Source organism: Musca vetustissima, unplaced genomic scaffold (assembly GCF_032173495.1).
Source record: "Musca vetustissima isolate MV318-11 ecotype Yass unplaced genomic scaffold, APGP_CSIRO_Mvet_v1 utg9752, whole genome shotgun sequence".
Taxonomy (NCBI): Eukaryota; Metazoa; Arthropoda; class Insecta; order Diptera; family Muscidae; genus Musca; species Musca vetustissima.
Window position 1 is genome coordinate 37,504 of NW_026884546.1, and position 19,260 is coordinate 56,763.

General features: G+C 36.2%; 1 protein-coding gene across 1 annotated transcript; it reads right to left on the minus strand.

The window, feature by feature from the left end:
• Positions 1-11,172, minus strand: LOC133331520 (cyclin-dependent kinase-like 1). Its single transcript, XM_061539906.1, has 7 exons — positions 11,121-11,172; positions 10,547-10,733; positions 4,924-5,209; positions 4,527-4,777; positions 4,320-4,415; positions 224-523; positions 1-145 (listed from the first exon to the last, which is right to left on the minus strand). The coding sequence occupies exons 1-7, from the start codon at positions 11,162-11,164 to the stop codon at positions 2-4; spliced, it is 1,308 nt and encodes a 435-aa protein (XP_061395890.1). The 5' UTR covers positions 11,165-11,172; the 3' UTR covers position 1.
• Between the last annotated feature and the right edge of the window lie 8,088 nt (positions 11,173-19,260).

Sequence of the window (19,260 nt, forward strand, 5' to 3'; positions counted from 1 at the left end):
TCTATATAGTCGGCAGATGATGTTCCGATCTGGGATATAACGTTGAATGTTTATTCAGCGGCTGTAATTTGCCATAGTCTTGACTGTGATGTTGTGGATGATGGTGATGATTGGCTGTCAGTAGAGGAAGTGAGGTATTTGAAGTCTACGAAAAAAAAATAACAACAACAACATTCGAATATAAAAATTCAAATTCCACAATTGTGCTAATTTTCCCTCTCACCTTTGATTTATCTCTTCCCGTCGAGGCCACTGTATTCATCCCAGTGGCTTGAGCAGCAGCGGCTGCTGCCGCTGCCTGGGTTGTTTGTAATAATGATTGTGTCGCCTGTTGTTGTTGTTGCTGCTGTTGTTGTTGTAACATGTGTTGTTGCAGTAGCTGTTGTTGTTGTCTCAGTGTGGCAGCCTCCAGACTGTTCAGTGTTTCCATTTCCCGTTGTTTGGCAATATAGTCATCGAAATAGGAATGCTTGACCAGTTTTTCGCAAGGCCAACGTTTGGCGGGATCTTTGTCCAAACATTTCTGAAAATGGATAATTTTAGAATTTAAAACTAATTAATAAAATTTTGGATTTAAAAAAATATATATTTTTTTTCAAGGCGTGGGTTTTTTTATATATTTTTTTCTGAAGGCGTGGTTTTTTAAATATTTTTTTCTAAGGCGTGGATTTTTTTAAATATTTTTTCAAGGCGTGCATTTTTTTAAATATTTTTTCAAGGCGTGGATTTTTTAAAAAATATTTTTTCAAGGTGTGGATTTTTTAAAAACCGTATTTATCACAGCATGTATTTATCACAGCATTGTATTTCACAGCATACCTCAAGGTGTGGATTTTTTAAAAAATATTTTTTCAAGCATACACAAGGCGTGGATTTTTTAAAAAATATTTTTTCAAGCATCCACACAAGAGGTGGATTTTTTAAAAAATATTTTTTCAAGCGTCCACACAAGGCGTGGATTTTTTTAAAAAATATTTTTTCAAGCATCCACACAAGGCGTGGATTTTTTAAAAAATATTTTTTCAAGCATCCACACAAGGCGTGGATTTTTTAAAAAATATTTTTTTCAAGCATCCACACAAGGCGTGGATTTTTTAAAAAATATTTTTTCAAGCATCCACACAAGGCGTGGATTTTTTAAAAAATATTTTTTCAAGCATCCACACATGGCGTGGATTTTTTAAAAAATATTTTTTTCAAGCATCCACACAAGGCGTGGATTTTTTAAAAAATATTTTTTTCAAGCATCCACACAAGGCGTGGATTTTTTAAAAAATATTTTTTTTCCACACAAGGCGTGGCATCCACACAAGGCGTGGATTTTTTAAAAAATATTTTTTCAAGCATCCACACAAGGCGTGGATTTTTTAAAAAATATTTTTTCAAGCATCCACACAAGGCGTGGATTTTTTAAAAAATATTTTTTCAAGCATCCACACAAGGCGTGGATTTTTTAAAAAATATTTTTTCAAGCATCCACACAAGGCGTGGATTTTTTAAAAAATATTTTTTCAAGCATCCACACAAGGCGTGGATTTTTTAAAAAATATTTTTTCAAGCATCCACACAAGGCGTGGATTTTTTAAAAAATATTTTTTCAAGCATCCACACAAGGCGTGGATTTTTTAAAAAATTTTTTTCAAGCATCCACACAAGGCGTGGATTTTTTAAAAATATTTTTTCAAGCATCCACACAAGGCGTGGATTTTTTAAAAAATATTTTTTCAAGCATCCACACAAGGCGTGGATTTTTTAAAAAATATTTTTTCAAGCATCCACACAAGGCGTGGATTTTTTAAAAAATATTTTTTCAAGCATCCACACAAGGCGTGGATTTTTTAAAAAATATTTTTTCAAGCATCCACACAAGGCGTGGATTTTTTAAAAAATATTTTTTCAAGCATCCACACAAGGCGTGGATTTTTTAAAGAATATTTTTCATCCACACAAGGCGTGGATTTTTTAAAGAATATTTTTCATCCACACAAGGCGTGGATTTTTTAAAGAATATTTTTTGAAGCCATCCAGCCACACAAGGCGTGGATTTTTTAAAGAATATTTTTTCAAGCATCCACACAAGGCGTGGATTTTTTAAAAAATATTTTTTCAAGCATCCACACAAGGCGTGGATTTTTTAAAAAATATTTTTTCAAGCATCCACACAAGGCGTGGATTTTTTAAAAAATATTTTTTCAAGCATCCACACAAGGCGTGGATTTTTTAAAAAATATTTTTTCAAGCATCCACACAAGGCGTGGATTTTTTAAAAAATATTTTTTCAAGCATCCACACAAGGCGTGGATTTTTTAAAAAATATTTTTTCAAGCATCCACACAAGGCGTGGATTTTTTAAAGAATATTTTTTCAAGCATCCACACAAGGCGTGGATTTTTTAAAAAATATTTTTTCAAGCATCCACACAAGGCGTGGATTTTTTAAAAAATATTTTTTCAAGCATCCACACAAGGCGTGGATTTTTTAAAAAATATTTTTTCAAGCATCCACACAAGGCGTGGATTTTTTAAAAAATATTTTTTCAAGCATCCACACAAGGCGTGGATTTTTTAAAAAATATTTTTTCAAGCATCCACACAAGGCGTGGATTTTTTAAAAAATATTTTTTCAAGCATCCACACAAGGCGTGGATTTTTTAAAAAATATTTTTTCAAGCATCCACACAAGGCGTGGATTTTTTAAAAAATATTTTTTCAAGCATCCACACAAGGCGTGGATTTTTTAAAAAATATTTTTTCAAGCATCCACACAAGGCGTGGATTTTTTAAAAAATATTTTTTCAAGCATCCACACAAGGCGTGGATTTTTTAAAAAATATTTTTTCAAGCATCCACACAAGGCGTGGATTTTTTAAAAAATATTTTTTCAAGCATCCACACAAGGCGTGAATTTTTTAAAAAATATTTTTTTAAGCATCCACTCAAGGCGTGGATTTTTTAAAAAATATTTTTTTAAGCATCCACACAAGGCGTGGATTTTTTAAAAAATATTTTTTCAAGCATCCACACAAGGCGTGGATTTTTTACAAAATATTTTTTTAAGCATCCACACAAGGCGTGGATTTTTTACAAAATATTTTTTTAAGCATCCACACAAGGCGTGGATTTTTTAAAAAATATTTTTTCAAGCATCCACACAAGGCGTGGATTTTTTAAAAAATATTTTTTCAAGCATCCACACAAGGCGTGGATTTTTTAAAAAATATTTTTTCAAGCATCCACACAAGGCGTGGATTTTTTAAAAAATATTTTTTCAAGCATCCATACAAGGCGTGGATTTTTTAAAAAAATATTTTTTCAAGCATCCACACAAGGCGTGGATTTTTAAAAAGATATTTTTTCAAGCATCCACACAAGGCGTGGATTTTTTAAAAAATATTTTTTTTCAAGGACCAACTCAAGGCGTTGATTTTTTAAAAAATATTTTTTTTCAAGGACCAACAAGGCGTTGATTTTTTAAAAAATATTTTTTTCAAGGACCAACAAGGCGTTGATTTTTTAAAAAATATTTTTTCAAGCATCCACACAAGGCGTGGATTTTTTAAAGAATATTTTTTCAAGCATCCACACAAGGCGTGGATTTTTTAAAAAATATTTTTTCAAGCATCCACACAAGGCGTGGATTTTTTAAAAAATATTTTTTCAAGCATCCACACTAGGCGTGGATTTTTTAAAAAATATTTTTTCAAACATCCCCACAAGGCGTAAATTTTTTTAAAAATAATTTTTCAAGCATCCTATTAAGGATTGTTTAAGAATATCTATCACGTTGTATTGTGATCTTCCCAGAATAACTAGCGCCCTCTATATGTGATCATGTTTGGTTCGTGTCTTTGCTTTTAATCGTTCTTGACTGTGAATTGTCATTGCTGGTGTCTTTGCTAAACTTATTGGAGCCACTAAGCCAGCAGATGGCGTTTCTGAGCAAACATAGGACCATATGGGGCTGACGTGTGAAACCAATTAAATAATTGAAATCGAAACAGTCTGAGTATGTATTTAACAATTCACGGCTATGTATGGAGATTTTTTCTGTTGTTCGAAAATCGAAGGTTCATTACTATGTAGAGTCTTAAAACAAATACAGATTTTTTTTAAATTCGTACCTCCCTAATATTTCATTATGTCAATATTGATGACGTCTCATTTTCATTCCCCTTATAGTGAGCCACTATCCCGTTTACCTTACATTGAACCTCTTGTTATCAAATTTTCCAAAGGAAAACATTTCATGTCATTTCCATTTACGATGGAACTCTTTTGTAGCTCTTCCTCATGCTGTTGCTGCCATATTTAGCCACTTACCTTTAGAAAATCGATGGTCAATGGATTTTGTAAGGCTTTTGCTGGCATTTTCTCTTCCAGAGTTTCCAGATTGGGTGGTACGGGTAGTGTGATGCCCTGCAAAAAACAAAAAACCCAGACAATTTTGAAAAAACAAAACACATCATCGCATGAAAATAGGAAATGAAATTCGATTGTCAACGCTGCTGGAGTTCGCTGCATACCCACCTTGAAATACTCATTCTGGGCAAAAATCTGTATGTGCCTTGGCAGGAGATCACCCAACGTTTTGCGTATCAAATATAATTGATCCACATCACTGCGTCCAGGCCAGAGGGCTTCACCACGCACCAACTCGGCAAAAAGGCAGCCAATGGCCCAGACATCAACTGGCGTGCCATATTGGGTGTCACCCACCAGCAGTTCTGGGGCACGATACCATCGGGTGGCAACATAGTCGGTATAGTTTTCACCAGGACCTAGAGGAAGAAAAAATCAGGGAGAAAAAAATTGCCGAGTATAGTTTGGCCATCATTGTTATCACTTTTCAGGCAGGATGTACAAAAGAATGAAGTTGCTGTTCAGACACTTCGTCGGTTGGTCGTCCGTTCATTTTCATACTCACTTAGCATGCGAGCAAAACCGAAATCACACAGCTTCACTTGTCCCTGTGCTGTCAACAGAATGTTCTCCGGTTTGATGTCACGATGCAGGCAGCCCTGCTTGTGGCAATATGCCACTCCTTGTAACGTTTGATAGACGATTTGTTTGGTTAAATGCTCGGGACAGCCCTGCGGATGTCGTTCCAGCTCATGTAGTACCGTTAGTTCACAAAATTCAAATACCAAATGCAATCGTCGTTTGCGGCGAAATACTTCGAGCAGTGAAACCAAATTTGGATGTTTCAAATTCTAAATGACCAAATATTTGGATGCGAGAGACGATGGAGGAGAGGAGGTCATGAAACGAAAAAAAAAAATAGAAGAAGAAAAAAAGAAGAGGAGTTAGTATTGGATAGTAATTTGTGTGTGTGCGGAACAGCATTTAATGACACGTATGCAGGAGGGTTGGGGAGGGACGAGAGATTGAAATAAAAGGCGAACGGAGAAATGAAGTAGTCATTTCCAGCAGCAGAAAGGATAATAACAATGAAACTTAGAAACGTAAAAAGGAACATTATGACGTTTTGTGGTTGGTTGCTTGATTTGTAAAGGTCAGTTGTATGACAATTTGTTTGTTCGGGCCAGAAGAGAGATGCAACCTTCTTTAAAGGAATGGTAAATAAAATTAAAGGCTTTAAGAGGCAAGATTTGAATTTGAAGGAATCTCATTTTTTACCTTAATGAGATTTAGAAGGCTCATATATGAGAGGGAATTTTTAAAAGATTTTTTTAGGAGGCCTCAACATAGGCGAGGCTTTTTAAAAATATGTTTAGGAGGTCTCAATATGAGCGTGGAGTTTAACAATATATTTTAGGAGGATTCAATAAAAGCGTGGAGTGTAAAAATATATTTAGAGGTTTCAATACGAGCTTGGAGGTTTAGAAAGGTTCCACCTGGCCTGTAATTTTTAAAAAATATTTTTCAATGGCCTCACAAAAGTCTACATTTTGTAAAAATATTTTTTAGAATAGCTCCACATAGTCGATTTTTTTATAAATATTTTTCGACGATTTCACAGAAGTGTATCTTCTATAAAAATGTATTTTAGATGTGTCTCACATAGTCGTGGATAATTTTTTAAAAATATTTTTATTCATGGATTATGTTACAGAAAATAGCTTGAGTTATGATCATCCTCCGAATAAAGAGCGTCATCTATATTTGATTATGTTTTGGTAAGGATCTTAGCTTATTATCGTCACGGCTATAAATTATTATTACTGGTGTCTTTGCTAAACATAGTCTAGCCCCTAACGCAGTAGGTGGCGTTTCTTAATGAACATAGGGGCGATATGGGACATGATTTGCGAAACCAATTAATAATTGCAATTAATTGAAAAATTCAAAAAGGCGTGGATTTAAAAAATAAAATTTGTCTAGTACCCGAAATAGTGGGGACTTCTTAAAAATATTTTTTTTTATGGTTTTAAGAAATTTTTTCTACCCTACACAACTATGGTGTCAGGGTATTATAGCTTTGTGCAGCCCCAAGAGTTTGTAACGCCACGAAATATTGATCCTAGACCCACGTTTAAGTATAACGATCGTCATATCTCAACTAGCTGAATCGATCTAGATATGTGTGTCCGTCCGTCCGTCCGTCTGTCCATTATAATTTGTAAACACGATACAGGCCACAGTTATGATGGACCAATCTTCACTAAATTTTGCATGTAGGATGGGTTCGGTCCAATGAGTACCATTTAGTACTAAATTTCATGATTCGAGCTCTAAAGGTTCACCCAAATCCAAATTTTCCATTTAGCACACATTATTTCCATAAGTACCCTCTTCAACCATCTAACAAAACTTCATGCATATCCCGATTCTACACCCCCACAATGATTCCAAATTCAAATTTCAGGATTACAACTCTATGGGTTCACCCATAATATAAATTGTACTAAATTTATTACACAGTAGTAACAATTCCAAAACTTCCTATATACCCCAATCCAACACCCCCACAGTATTCTTAAATCCAAGTTTCAGGATTCCAACTCCATAGGTTCACCCACAATTCAAATTGTACCAAATCCTCCTTCTTATCCCAAACCAACACCCCCACAGTGAACGAATTTCCCGGACCTTCTTCTTACTGCATAACAAATCCCCACAGTGATCCTAAATCCAAGTTTCAGGATTCAAATTCTACCAGTTCATCCACAATTCAAATTGTACCAAATTTAGTACACAGCAGTACCAATTTCCAAACCTGCCTACATATCCCAACCTTACACTACAACAGTGATCCCAAATCCGAATTTCAGGATCTCTACTCTATCGCTTCACCCACAATTAAAATTGTACCAAATTTAGTACACATTAGTACAAATTTCCAAAACTTCCTACATACCCCAATCCTACCCCTCCACAGTGATCCTAAATCAAAATTTCATGATTTCAACTCCATCGCTTCACCCTCAATTCAAATTGTACCAAATTTCGTACACATTAGCACAAATTTCTAAAACTTATTACACACCTCAACAGTTACCCTGACTCCAAATTTCATGATTCTAGCTCTATTGGTTCACCTAAAATTCAAATTGTACAAAAATTGTACCAAATTTAGTACCCATAAGTATTAATTTGTTAAACTGAATCCTGACCGTAATCCTAGATCCCTACAATGATCCCAACTCCATACTTCATTGTTCCAGCTCTATCGGTTCAACCAAATCCAAATTGTACCAATTATAGTACGATTTAGTACATTTCTTACACATAAGTAAACAATTTCCAAAACTATGTACATATCCCAATCCTTCACTCCGACGGTAATGTTACTTTCAATTTTCAAGATTCCAGCTCGATTTGTACCTCCAATCGAATTTGTAGCAAATATAGTACCATATAGTACTTTTTGTACACATGAGTATACGCTTTTCAAACTCTCCTCATATAGACCCTACATCTCAACGACTGTGTAAACGATATAGTCGTCAACGAAAAGTAGGGAGTATAGTCGCCGAAGTTGTCGTCAACGACAACATCGCTTACCCTGTCGCTCAAGTTGTCTTGCATTTTTTTAATCCACGCCTTGCATAAGGCCTCATATTTTTTGAAACCCACCCCTTGTATAAGGCCTTCAAAAAAGACATTAAAAAAAAACCAGCGAGAAACGAAGTAAAGTCGGAGTAAAGTCGGACGGAACCGACTATATGATACCCTTCACCACTTTGGGTATATTCAACTGATGAATCCTAACAGACGTGGCATTTTTAAAGGACCAGTAAAATGAAATTGGATCCAAAAGCATGTCATTCTGCAACCGATACTAATTTTTTCATTTGGTCTGATATATAAGCTATATCTAAATCTGAACCGATTTTCAGGAAACCTGACACATCATTCTAGGTCTAATTCATTACGCTGTGCCAAATTTCGTGCAAATCGAAAGATATATATGGACTTTGGTGCACCATTTACATTAAATCGGACGAAAATATATATGGGAGCTATATCCAAATCTGAACCGATTTTCACGAAACTTGACACACATCATTCTAGGCTTAATTAAGTACGCTGTGTCAAAATTCGTGCAAATCGAAACATATATAGGGACTTTGGTACACCATTTACCTTAAATCGGACGAAAATATATATGGGAGCTATATCTAAATCTGAACCGATTTTCAGGAAACTTAACACACATCATTCTAGACCTAATTCATTACGCTGTGCCAAACTTCGTGCAAATCGAAACATATATAGGGACTTTGATGGTCCAGTTACATTAAATCGGACGAAAATATATATGGGAGCTATATCTAAATCTGAACCGATTTTCAGGAAACTTAACACACATCATTCTAGGTCTAATTCATTACGCTGTGCCAAATTTCGTGCAAATCGAAAGATATATATGGACTTTGGTGCACCATTTACATTAAATCGGACGAAAATATATATGGGAGCTATATCCAAATCTGAACCGATTTTCACGAAACTTGACACACATCATTCTAGGCTTAATTAAGTACGCTGTGTCAAAATTCGTGCAAATCGAAACATATATAGGGACTTTGGTACACCATTTACCTTAAATCGGACGAAAATATATATGGGAGCTATATCTAAATCTTAACCGATTTTCAGGAAACTTAACACACATCATTCTAGACCTAATTCATTACGCTGTGCCAAACTTCGTGCAAATCGAAACATATATAGGGACTTTGATGGTCCAGTTACATTAAATCGGACGAAAATATATATGGGAGCTATATCTAAATCTGAACCGATTTTCAGGAAACTTAACACACATCATTCTAGGTCTAATTCATTACGCTGTGCCAAATTTCGTGCAAATCGAATGATATATAGGGACATTGGTGCACTATTTACTGAAAATCGGACGAATCTATATATGGGAGCTATATCTAAATCTGAACCGATTTTCAGAAAACTTAACACTATCATTCTAGACCAAATTCAGTACGCCGCGCCAAATTTCGTCCAAATCGAATGATATATAGAGACTTTGGTGCATCATTTACATTAAATCGGACGAAAATATATATGGGAGCTATATCTAAATCTGAACCGATTTTCACGAAACTTAACACACATCATACTAGGTCTAATTCATTACGCTGTGCCAAATTTCGTGCAAATCGAAAGATATATAGGGACTTTAGTGCACCATTTACATTAAATCGGACGAAAATATATATGGGAGCTATATCTAAATCGGAACCGATTTTCACGAAACTCAACACACATCATTCTAGACCAAATTCAGTACGCCGCGCCAAATTTCGTCCAAATCGAATGATATATAGGGGCTTTGGTGCATCATTTACATTAAATCGGACGAAAATATATATGGGAGATATATCTAAATCTGAACCGATTTTCAGAAAACGTAACACACATAATTCTAGACCAAATTCAGTACGCCGCGCCAAATTTCGTCCAAATCGAATGATATATAGAGACTTTGGTGCACTATTTACCTCAAATCGGACGAAACTATATATGGGAGCTATATCGAAATCTGAGCCGATTTTCAGGAAACATAACACACATCATTCTAGGTCTAATTTATTACGTTGTGCCTCATTTCGTGCAAATCGAATGATATATAGGGACATTGGTGCACCATTTACATTAAATCGGACGAAAATATATATGGGAGCTATATCAAAATCTGAACCGATTTTCTCCAATTTCAATAGGGTAAGTCCTTGGGCCAAATAAGTGAACTATGACAAATTTCATCAAAATCGGATCATAAATGCGACCTGTACTTTGTTAACAAAAATACATGGACGAACTGACAGACGGACATGCATAAATCGACTCAGTAAGTGATTCTGTGCATATTCTCAATAGGAACCATGGGTCTATTTCGTTTCCTTTTGCCTGTTACAAACATATGCTCAAAGACATAATACCCTGTACCACAGTGTGGTGGTGTGGTATAAAAATCCATGACCTTCTTAGGCCTCTAAAAATAGTTGTAAACAATCCACACCTTGTATCAGGCCTTGAAAACATATCATCATCCACGGCTATGGTGAGACCTCCAAAAAATATTTTCTATCAAAGATCCTATGTTCTTCGATCTACTATCTTACCTTTAATAGTCGTATCTCTCTTAAAGCTATTTTCCTGATTGCCGGATCATCTTCAGACTCTACAAAACGTTTGACGGCAACCAGCTGGCCTGTCTCACGATCTCGACATTTATAGACGACACCATAGGAACCTTCACCCAATCGACTGAGTTTTTCATAGCGATCCATTTTGCTGCTACCTTGAGGTCTGTGAAAATAAAAAGGGAATATTATTATGAGGATATCGGAATGGTATTCAAGGACCTAAGGCAAATTTATTTCTATAGAACAAAATCGACAACAGGATCATGAGGCCAATTTTTTTCTATAGAAAAATTTGTCTCGGGACACTATAGAAAAAAAGATAGACTCAGATTCCTGAGGCCATTTTTTTTCTATAAAAAATCTGTCTCGGGACATTATAGAAAAAAAGATAGACTCAGATTCCTGAGGCCAATTTTTTTTCTATAGAAAAAAAGAAAGCCTCAGGTTCCTGAGGCCAATTTTTTTTCTCTTGAAAAAAAAAATCAGCCTCAGATTCGTATTTTGTTTACAAAAAAACTGTCAAAGAGGATGTCATCCTCATCCGGCATACCTTAAACTCAAACATTGACCTCTAATGAGATTGGCACGTTTCATATTCGGTTGGCGTTTATTTTCGAAGTTGAACAAAGGAGGTGGTATGTTTTCGGGTTGTTGTTGTTGGTGGTTAGTTGTGGTGGCAAGGATGTTAATGATGACGGTGGTGGTGGTGGTAGTGGCAGTGGTGGTTATGTTGATGAAGCCAAAAACGATGTTGTTGTTATTGTTGTTGTTGTTGCATTAATGAAAAGAATGAGAACAAATATTTACAAAAGATGACGTTGTTGTAGTTGTTGTTGTGTCGTTTATGGTGGTTATTGTTATTGTTGTTGTTTTTTTATCACATAATGAGCGGAAGGTTGAATTGACTGATGAATGGTGTGTCATGGTAGATAAAAAAATGGAGTGGGGTTAGTGGGTGTTCGGTTAATAATTTTAAAAACACTTCGGAAAATTCCTCAGGGCCCTGAGGCAGATTTTTTTTTAATAAAAATTGCCTCAGGACATATGAGGCTAATTTTTTTTCTATAGAAAAAATTTTGCCTCAGCAAACCTGAGACTGACTTTTTTCTATAGAAAAAAATTGTCCTCAGGGCACCTGAGGTTGACTTTTTTCTATGAAAAAATTTGCCTCAGGACACCTGAGGCTGCATTTTTTACAGAAAAAAATTGCCTCAGGACATATGAGGCTGACTTTTTTCCATAGGAAAAAATTTGCCTCAGGACACCTGAGGTTGACTTTTTTCTATGAAAAAAAGTCAGCCTCAGGTGTCCTGAGGCAATTTTTTGGCTCAGGACAATAAGGCCTCCTGAGAAAAAAATTGTCCTCAGGGCACCTGAGGTTGACTTTTTTCTATGAAAAAATTTGCCTCAGGACACCTGAGGCTGCATTTTTTACAGAAAAAAATTGCCTCAGGACATATGAGGCTGACTTTTTTCCATAGGAAAAAATTTGCCTCAGGACACCTGAGGTTGACTTTTTTCTATGAAAAAAAGTCAGCCTCAGGTGTCCTGAGGCAATTTTTTGGCTCAGGACAATAAGGCCTCCTGAGGATGATTTTTTCTTTCTTATATTTTTTCACATTTCCACTATTTTTTTTCAAACAATTTTTTTTCACAAAATTCACCTTTCCGATTATCGAATATGAACATTAAACTCTTTCTTTTTATTCGACACGCAAACTTTCTTCCTTCATTGTCACTGAAAAATATTAATCCGAATGAGTGAATGAATCGAAAAAACAAGACTACTGGAACATACATACATAAGTATGTATGTATGTACGTCTGTATTAATGGTCATAACTATGTTGCCATGGTAATGGTCATTTAATGGCCATGGTGACCACCCGGTTTATATTTTTATGAAGGGGTGTTTCTGGACAACATGGTAAATAAATATCGAAGGCAAATAAAAAAAGGACATCGGTGAGGATAAGTCGTGGATTTATTAAAAAATATTTTTTCAAGGGTCCGTCCATACAAGGCGTGGATTTATTAAAAAATATTTTTTCAAGGGTCCGTCCATACAAGGCGTGGATTTATTAAAAAATATTTTTGTTTAAGAATGGTCAGGCTTATCTTGGTCCCTCTTTCATCTCAATTGTGTACACTGACCTCCCCGTGGTGCCATCTGGGGTAGCTATTGTTCATCACCCGTTGGAATTGTGAGCTGATATGTGCCGCGAGTACACCCATAAGAACTATAAAAAATGGGTTGAGGCGTCGGGTTAGTTGCCCACACTCGGAAAACCCCTCCTACTATGAAAAAGCAAAGAAAAAGAAAGAAAACAAACGTATAAAGGACCACGATCTGCGAATCTGCACTTGGAATGTGCGCACGTTGTACAAAACAGGCGTAGTGTTCGCTTTGGCGGATGTACTCAAGAAGTACAAAGCCGATATTATTGCCTTACAGGAAATGCGTTGGAATGGGACTGGCGTAGGTAAATCAGATGATTACGCCCTGCATTATAGCTGCCATGAAACGAGACATGAATTTGGCTGCGGATTTATGGTCAACAGGAGAATAAAAGACCTCGTCTCCAGATTCACTACAGTAGATGAGCGAATTGCTATAATCCGCATAAAAGCTATAATCCGCATAAAAGCTCATGCTCCGACCGAAGATAAAGATGAGCCGACCAAAGACATATTTTACGAGCGCCTAGAAACATGATATAAACGCTGCCCTGGCATGACATGACATTAAAATTCTGCTAGGAGATTTTATTGCACAAAATGAAAGGGAAATTATCTTTGGCCCCACCGTCGGAAAATTCAGCCTCCATGAAGAAACATCCGACAACAGCATAAGGTTGATTGACTTCGCGACAGAAAAAAAAACATGGTAGTTACCACCACCAGATTCAAGCATCTCGATATACACAAGGCCACCGGGATTTCTCCTGATCAAGCAACGAGAAATCAAATTGAGCATGTTGTGATAGACGGAAGGCATTCATCCAGTGTATTAGACATTCGATCGACACGAGGAGCGAATATCGATTCGGACCACTACCAGCAAAGGTTCGCACTAGTCTTAATGTTGCAGCAAATATGCGATCTAACACAACACTGAACTCGACGTCGAAAAAACTGCAAACACAACAGGTAGCAGAGGCCTACTCCGCTCAACATACCCAAATGCTTGACGAAAGCACCCCTTGTGCCGATAATAGTAAAAAACACAATGGCAAGGAATTGCCAACTCCCTACAAACTGCAGCAAAAGCAACACTTGGGTACCAAAAACCATCAACAAGAAACCCATGGTACGATCAGATGTGTTGTAATGCTACCGACGTGAAAAATGCAGTGTATAGGGCAACCTTGCAGACAGTAGCTACACGTAATGCGATGGAGAATTATCGGGAGAAAAGGAGAGAGGAGAAACGTGTTTTCAGAAACTAAAGAAGAAAGAACAAGAAAAACGTGAGCGTGAGCAAATCGAGATGTATAGGAGTCCGAATGAAGTCCAAAAATTCTACCAACGGGTAAAACACCAAACCGAAGATTTTGGTGCAGGCACATCCACCTGTAGAGATGAAGAAAGAAACTTGGTTGCAGATGCAGACAGCGTGTTGAGGATCTGGAAGGAGCATTTTGAAAGACTTCTGGTATCAACTAGTAGCGGTGAAGAGGATACCACAGAACCAATAATAGATGAGGGTATAGAATCTATACAACCTAGCCAAGATGAAGTCAGATTAGTAATCAATCGGCTGAAGAATAATAAAACAGCAGGTGCCGATGGATTACAAGCCGAACTATTCAAGACTGATGGTCAGATGCTGGTAAGGAGCTTGCACCAGTTGATTAGTACACTTTGACAAGAAGAATGCATGCCCAATGATTGGAACCTCAGCATCCTGTGTCCCGTGCACAAAAAAGGAGACAAGACGATATGTGCCAACTATAGAGGAATAAGTCTCCTTCCCATCGCATATAAAGTGCTATCCAGTATGCTGTGTGAACGACTAAAGCCAATGGTCAATGACATTATTGGACCATACCAACGTGGCTTCAGACCTGGCAAATCTATCATTGACCAGATTTTTACTCTGCACCAAATCTTGGAAAAAAACCCACTAAAAACACATCGACACATACCACCTATTTGTCGATTATAAAGCCGCCTTCGACAGCCTTATCCGCTCAGAGGTGTATAAAGCCATGTCGGCATTTGGCATTCCAGCAAAATTAATACGGCTATGCAGGATAACTTTAAGTGGAACAAGGTCAGCAGTTAAAGTCGGAAAGGACCTATCGGAGCTCTTCAATACCGAACGTGAATTCAGCCAAGGTAACAGTTTGTCGTGTGATCTTTTTAACATCTTGCTGGAAAAGATCATACGAGGCGCAAAGGTGAACAGAAATTGCACTCTGTACACCAAACGACACCAGTTACTCGCCTACGCCGATGACATCGATATAATGGGTCGAACACTGAGAGCGGTAACAGCCACCTTTGAACAAATTGAGAAGGAGTCTGCCAAAGTGGTTCTGGCAGTAAACGGCGAAAAGACCAAGTTGATGGTATCAACGCGCAAGACGTCCAGTAGACTCGGACCAACTGTGGAACTTGAGAACTACAGCTTCGAAGTAGTTAAAGATTTTGTATACCTTGCTACCGCCATAAATAGAACGAATGTCATCAGTTTTGAAATTCGGAGAAGGATAGTGATGGCCAACCGGTGCTACTATGGTCTAAGTAAGCAGTTTAGAAACAAGGCCACCTCCCGCCAGACCAAACTCACACTTTACAAGACGCTGATACTACCCGTGCTGTTATATGGATCTGAAGCATGGGTACTTGTGCAAGCAGATGAGGCAGTTCTTGGAGTGTTTGAAAGAAAAAATTATCCGAAAGATCTATGGGCCGATCTGCGTCGACGGTGAGTATCGGCGTGGAATGAACCACGAGCTTTATAATTTATACGCAGACATCGACATAGTCAGTCGTATTGAGCTACAGCGACTACGATGGTTAGGCCATGTTGTGCGAATGAATGCGGATGCCCCAGAATACCTATTGATGGTACACCGCCACAAATAAAAATAATGACATCAATTTGAAATTCGGAGAAGGATAGTGTTGGCCAACAGAGGCTACTATGATCTAAGTAGCCAGTCGTATCGAACTGCAGTGACTACGGTGGCTAGGCCATGTTGTGCGAATGAATGAGAGAGAATGCCTCCAGCTCAAAAGGCATATAAAAGCGAGCCTACTGAATTTTTTTGAAGGCGTGGATGTATAAAAAATATTTTTTGAAGGGGTGGGTGTATAAAAAATATTTTTTGAAGGCGTGAATGTATAAAAAATATTTCTTTGAAGGCGTGGATGTATAAAAAATATTTTTTTGAGGCGTGGATTTATTAAAAATATTTTTTTGAAGGCGTTGTTGTAAAAAAAATATTTTTTTTCGAAGACGTGGATGTATTAAAAATATTTTTTTTGAAGGCGTGGATGTATTAAAAATATTTTTTTGAAGGCGTGGATTTATTAAAAATATTTTTTTGAAGGCGTGGATGTATAAAAAATATTTCTTGAAGGCGTGGATGTATAAAAAGTATTTTTTCGAAGGCGTGGATGTATTAAAAATATTTTTTTGAAGGCGTGGATGTATAAAAAATATTTTTTTGAAGGCGTGGATGTATTAAAAATATTTTTTTGAAGGCGTGGATGTATTAAAAATATTTTTTTTGAAGGGGTGGATGTATAAAAAATATTTTTTGAAGGCGTGGATGTTTAAAAAATATTTTTTTGAAGGGGTGGATGTATAAAAAGTATTTTTTGAAGGCGTGGATGTATTAAAAATATTTTTTTGAAGGCGTGGATGTATAAAAAATATTTTTTTGAAGGGGTGGATGTATAAAAAATATTATTTTGAAGGATAAAGGATTTGGATATATAAAAAATATTTTTTTGAAGGCGTGGATGTATAAAAAATATTTTTTTGAAGGGGTGGATGTATTAAAAATAATTTTCTTGAAGGCGTGGATGTATAAAAAATGTCTTTTTGAAGGCGTGGATGTATAAGAAATATTTTTTTGAAGGCGTGGATGTATTAAAAATATTTTTTTGAAGGCGTGGATGTATAAAAATAATTTTTTTGAAGGCGTGGATGTATAAGAAATTTTTTTTGAGGGTCACAACAAGGCGTGGATTTATTAAAAAATATTTTTGTTATACAAACTTGCATTCCATGTGGTTGTTTCCAATTTTTTTTTTTAATTTTTTTTAAACCAATTTTTATTTTTTTTATTTTCTGTTTTCTTTGTATCAAAAAATTTCCAATCACTTTTTTTATTGACCACTCTGCACCAATGACGTCTTAACTATTACGTTTCCAATCTATAACTCACTCAATTGAATTGATTCACATTTAATTTGACATGACAACAACCACACAAAAAAGGATAACAAAAAGGAGTAACAAAGGATAAACCGCCGGTGGAAAAAAAATATTGAGTGAAAAACATAAAAAGTCCCGAAAAACAGGAGACGGATACTTGCCCCATGTCTTTACCCAATATGAGACACCATCAACCGAAAATATCCATCGAACCTTCAATCAATATTGATACTGAAATTGTTGGCTTGAGGACTCGCCGATAGTGGTCTAATGTCTAGAAATGTTGCTGCAAACTGACAACCTTTGACATCCGAAGTTTCTACACGAAATAGACAAAAACTATGGGAAACTATTGTGGGTCTGGTTGGCTGGCAAGAATGGCTGAGACAAATGACAGTCAACAATAAATGACAACAAAGAAAAACGGGCAAAAAATAATAAACAAATATTCAGGGAAGAACTATTTTTCTTAGTTGACAAAACAGGACACGATAAACAGCAGTTAAATGTCAGTCAAAGATGTGGAGGATTTTTATTCTTTTCTAGAGAATTTCAACCCTTAAAAACCATGGAAAAATATTCTTAAAAAAATTAGACTTAATTTAGTACCCTATACCAAAATTCATGCAAGTCCAAAGGTATATAGGGTCTTTGGTACACCATTTGCCTTAAATCGAACGAAAATATATATGGGAGCTATATCTAAATCTGAACCGATTTTCAGGAAACTTAACACACATCATTTTAGACCTGATCCATTACGCTGTGCCAAATTTCGTGCAAATTGAGAGATATATAGGGACTTTGGTGCACCATTTACATTAAATCCGACGAAAATATATATGGTAGCTATATCTAAATCTTTACCGATTTGCACGAAACTTAACACACATCATTCTAGGCCTAATTCATTACGCTGTGCCAAATTTCGTGCAAATCGAAGTATATATAGAGACTTTGGTACACCATTTACCTTAAATCGGACGGAAATATATATGAGAGCTATATCTAAATCTGAAAAGATTTCCACGAAATTTAACACACATCATTCTAGACCTAATTCATTACGATGTGCCAAATTTCGTGCAAATCGAAAGGCATATATAGACTTTGGTGCACCATTTTCATTAAATCGGACGAAAATATATATGGCAGCTATATCTAAATCTGAACCGATTTTCACGAAACTTAACACACATCATTCTTGACCTAATTCATTACGCTGTGCCAACTTTCGTGCAAATCGAGAGATGTATAGGGACTTTGGTGCACCATTTACATCAAATCGGACGAAAATATATATGGGAGCTATATCTAAATCTGAACCGAATTTCATAAAACTTAACACACATCATTCTAGGCCTAATTCATTACGCTGTGCCAAATTTCGTGCAAATCTAAACATATATTGGGACTATGGTGCATCATTTACATAAAATCGGACGAAACTATATATGGGAGCTATATTTAAATCTGAACCGATTGTCATGAAACTTCGCAGACATAATTCTAGGTCTTATTCATTACGCTGTGCCGAATTTCGTGTAAATCGAATTGATATATGGGGACTTTGGTGCACCATTTACATTAAATCGGACGAAAATATATATGGGAGCTATATCTAAATCTGAACCGATTTTCATAAAACTTAACACACATCATTCTAGGCCTAATTCATTACGCTGTGCCAAATTTCGTGCAAATCGACAGATATATAGGGACCTTGGTGCACCTTTTACATTAACTCGGACGAAGATATATATGGGAGCTATATCCAAATCTGAACCGATTTTCACGAAACTTAACACACATCATTTTAGACATGATTCATTACGCTGTGCCAAATTTCGTGCAAATCGAAAGATATATAGGAACTTTGGTACACCATTTACCTTAAATCGGACGAAAATATATATGGGAGCTATATCTAAATCTGAACCGATTTTCAGGAAACTTAACACACCTCAGTCTAGACCTAATTCATTACGCTGTGCCAAATTTCGTGCAAATCGACAGATATATAGGGACTGTTGTGCACCATTTACATTAAATCGGACGAAAATATATATGGGAGCTATATCTAAATCTGAACCGATTTTCAGGAAACTTAACACACCTCAGTCTAGACCTAATTCATTACGCTGTGCCAAATTTCGTGCAAATCGCCAGATATATAGGGACTGTTGTGCACCATTTACATTAAATCGGACGAAAATATATATGGGAGCTATATCTAAATCTGAACCGATTTTCAGGAAACTTAACACACATCATTTTAGACATGATTCATTTCGCT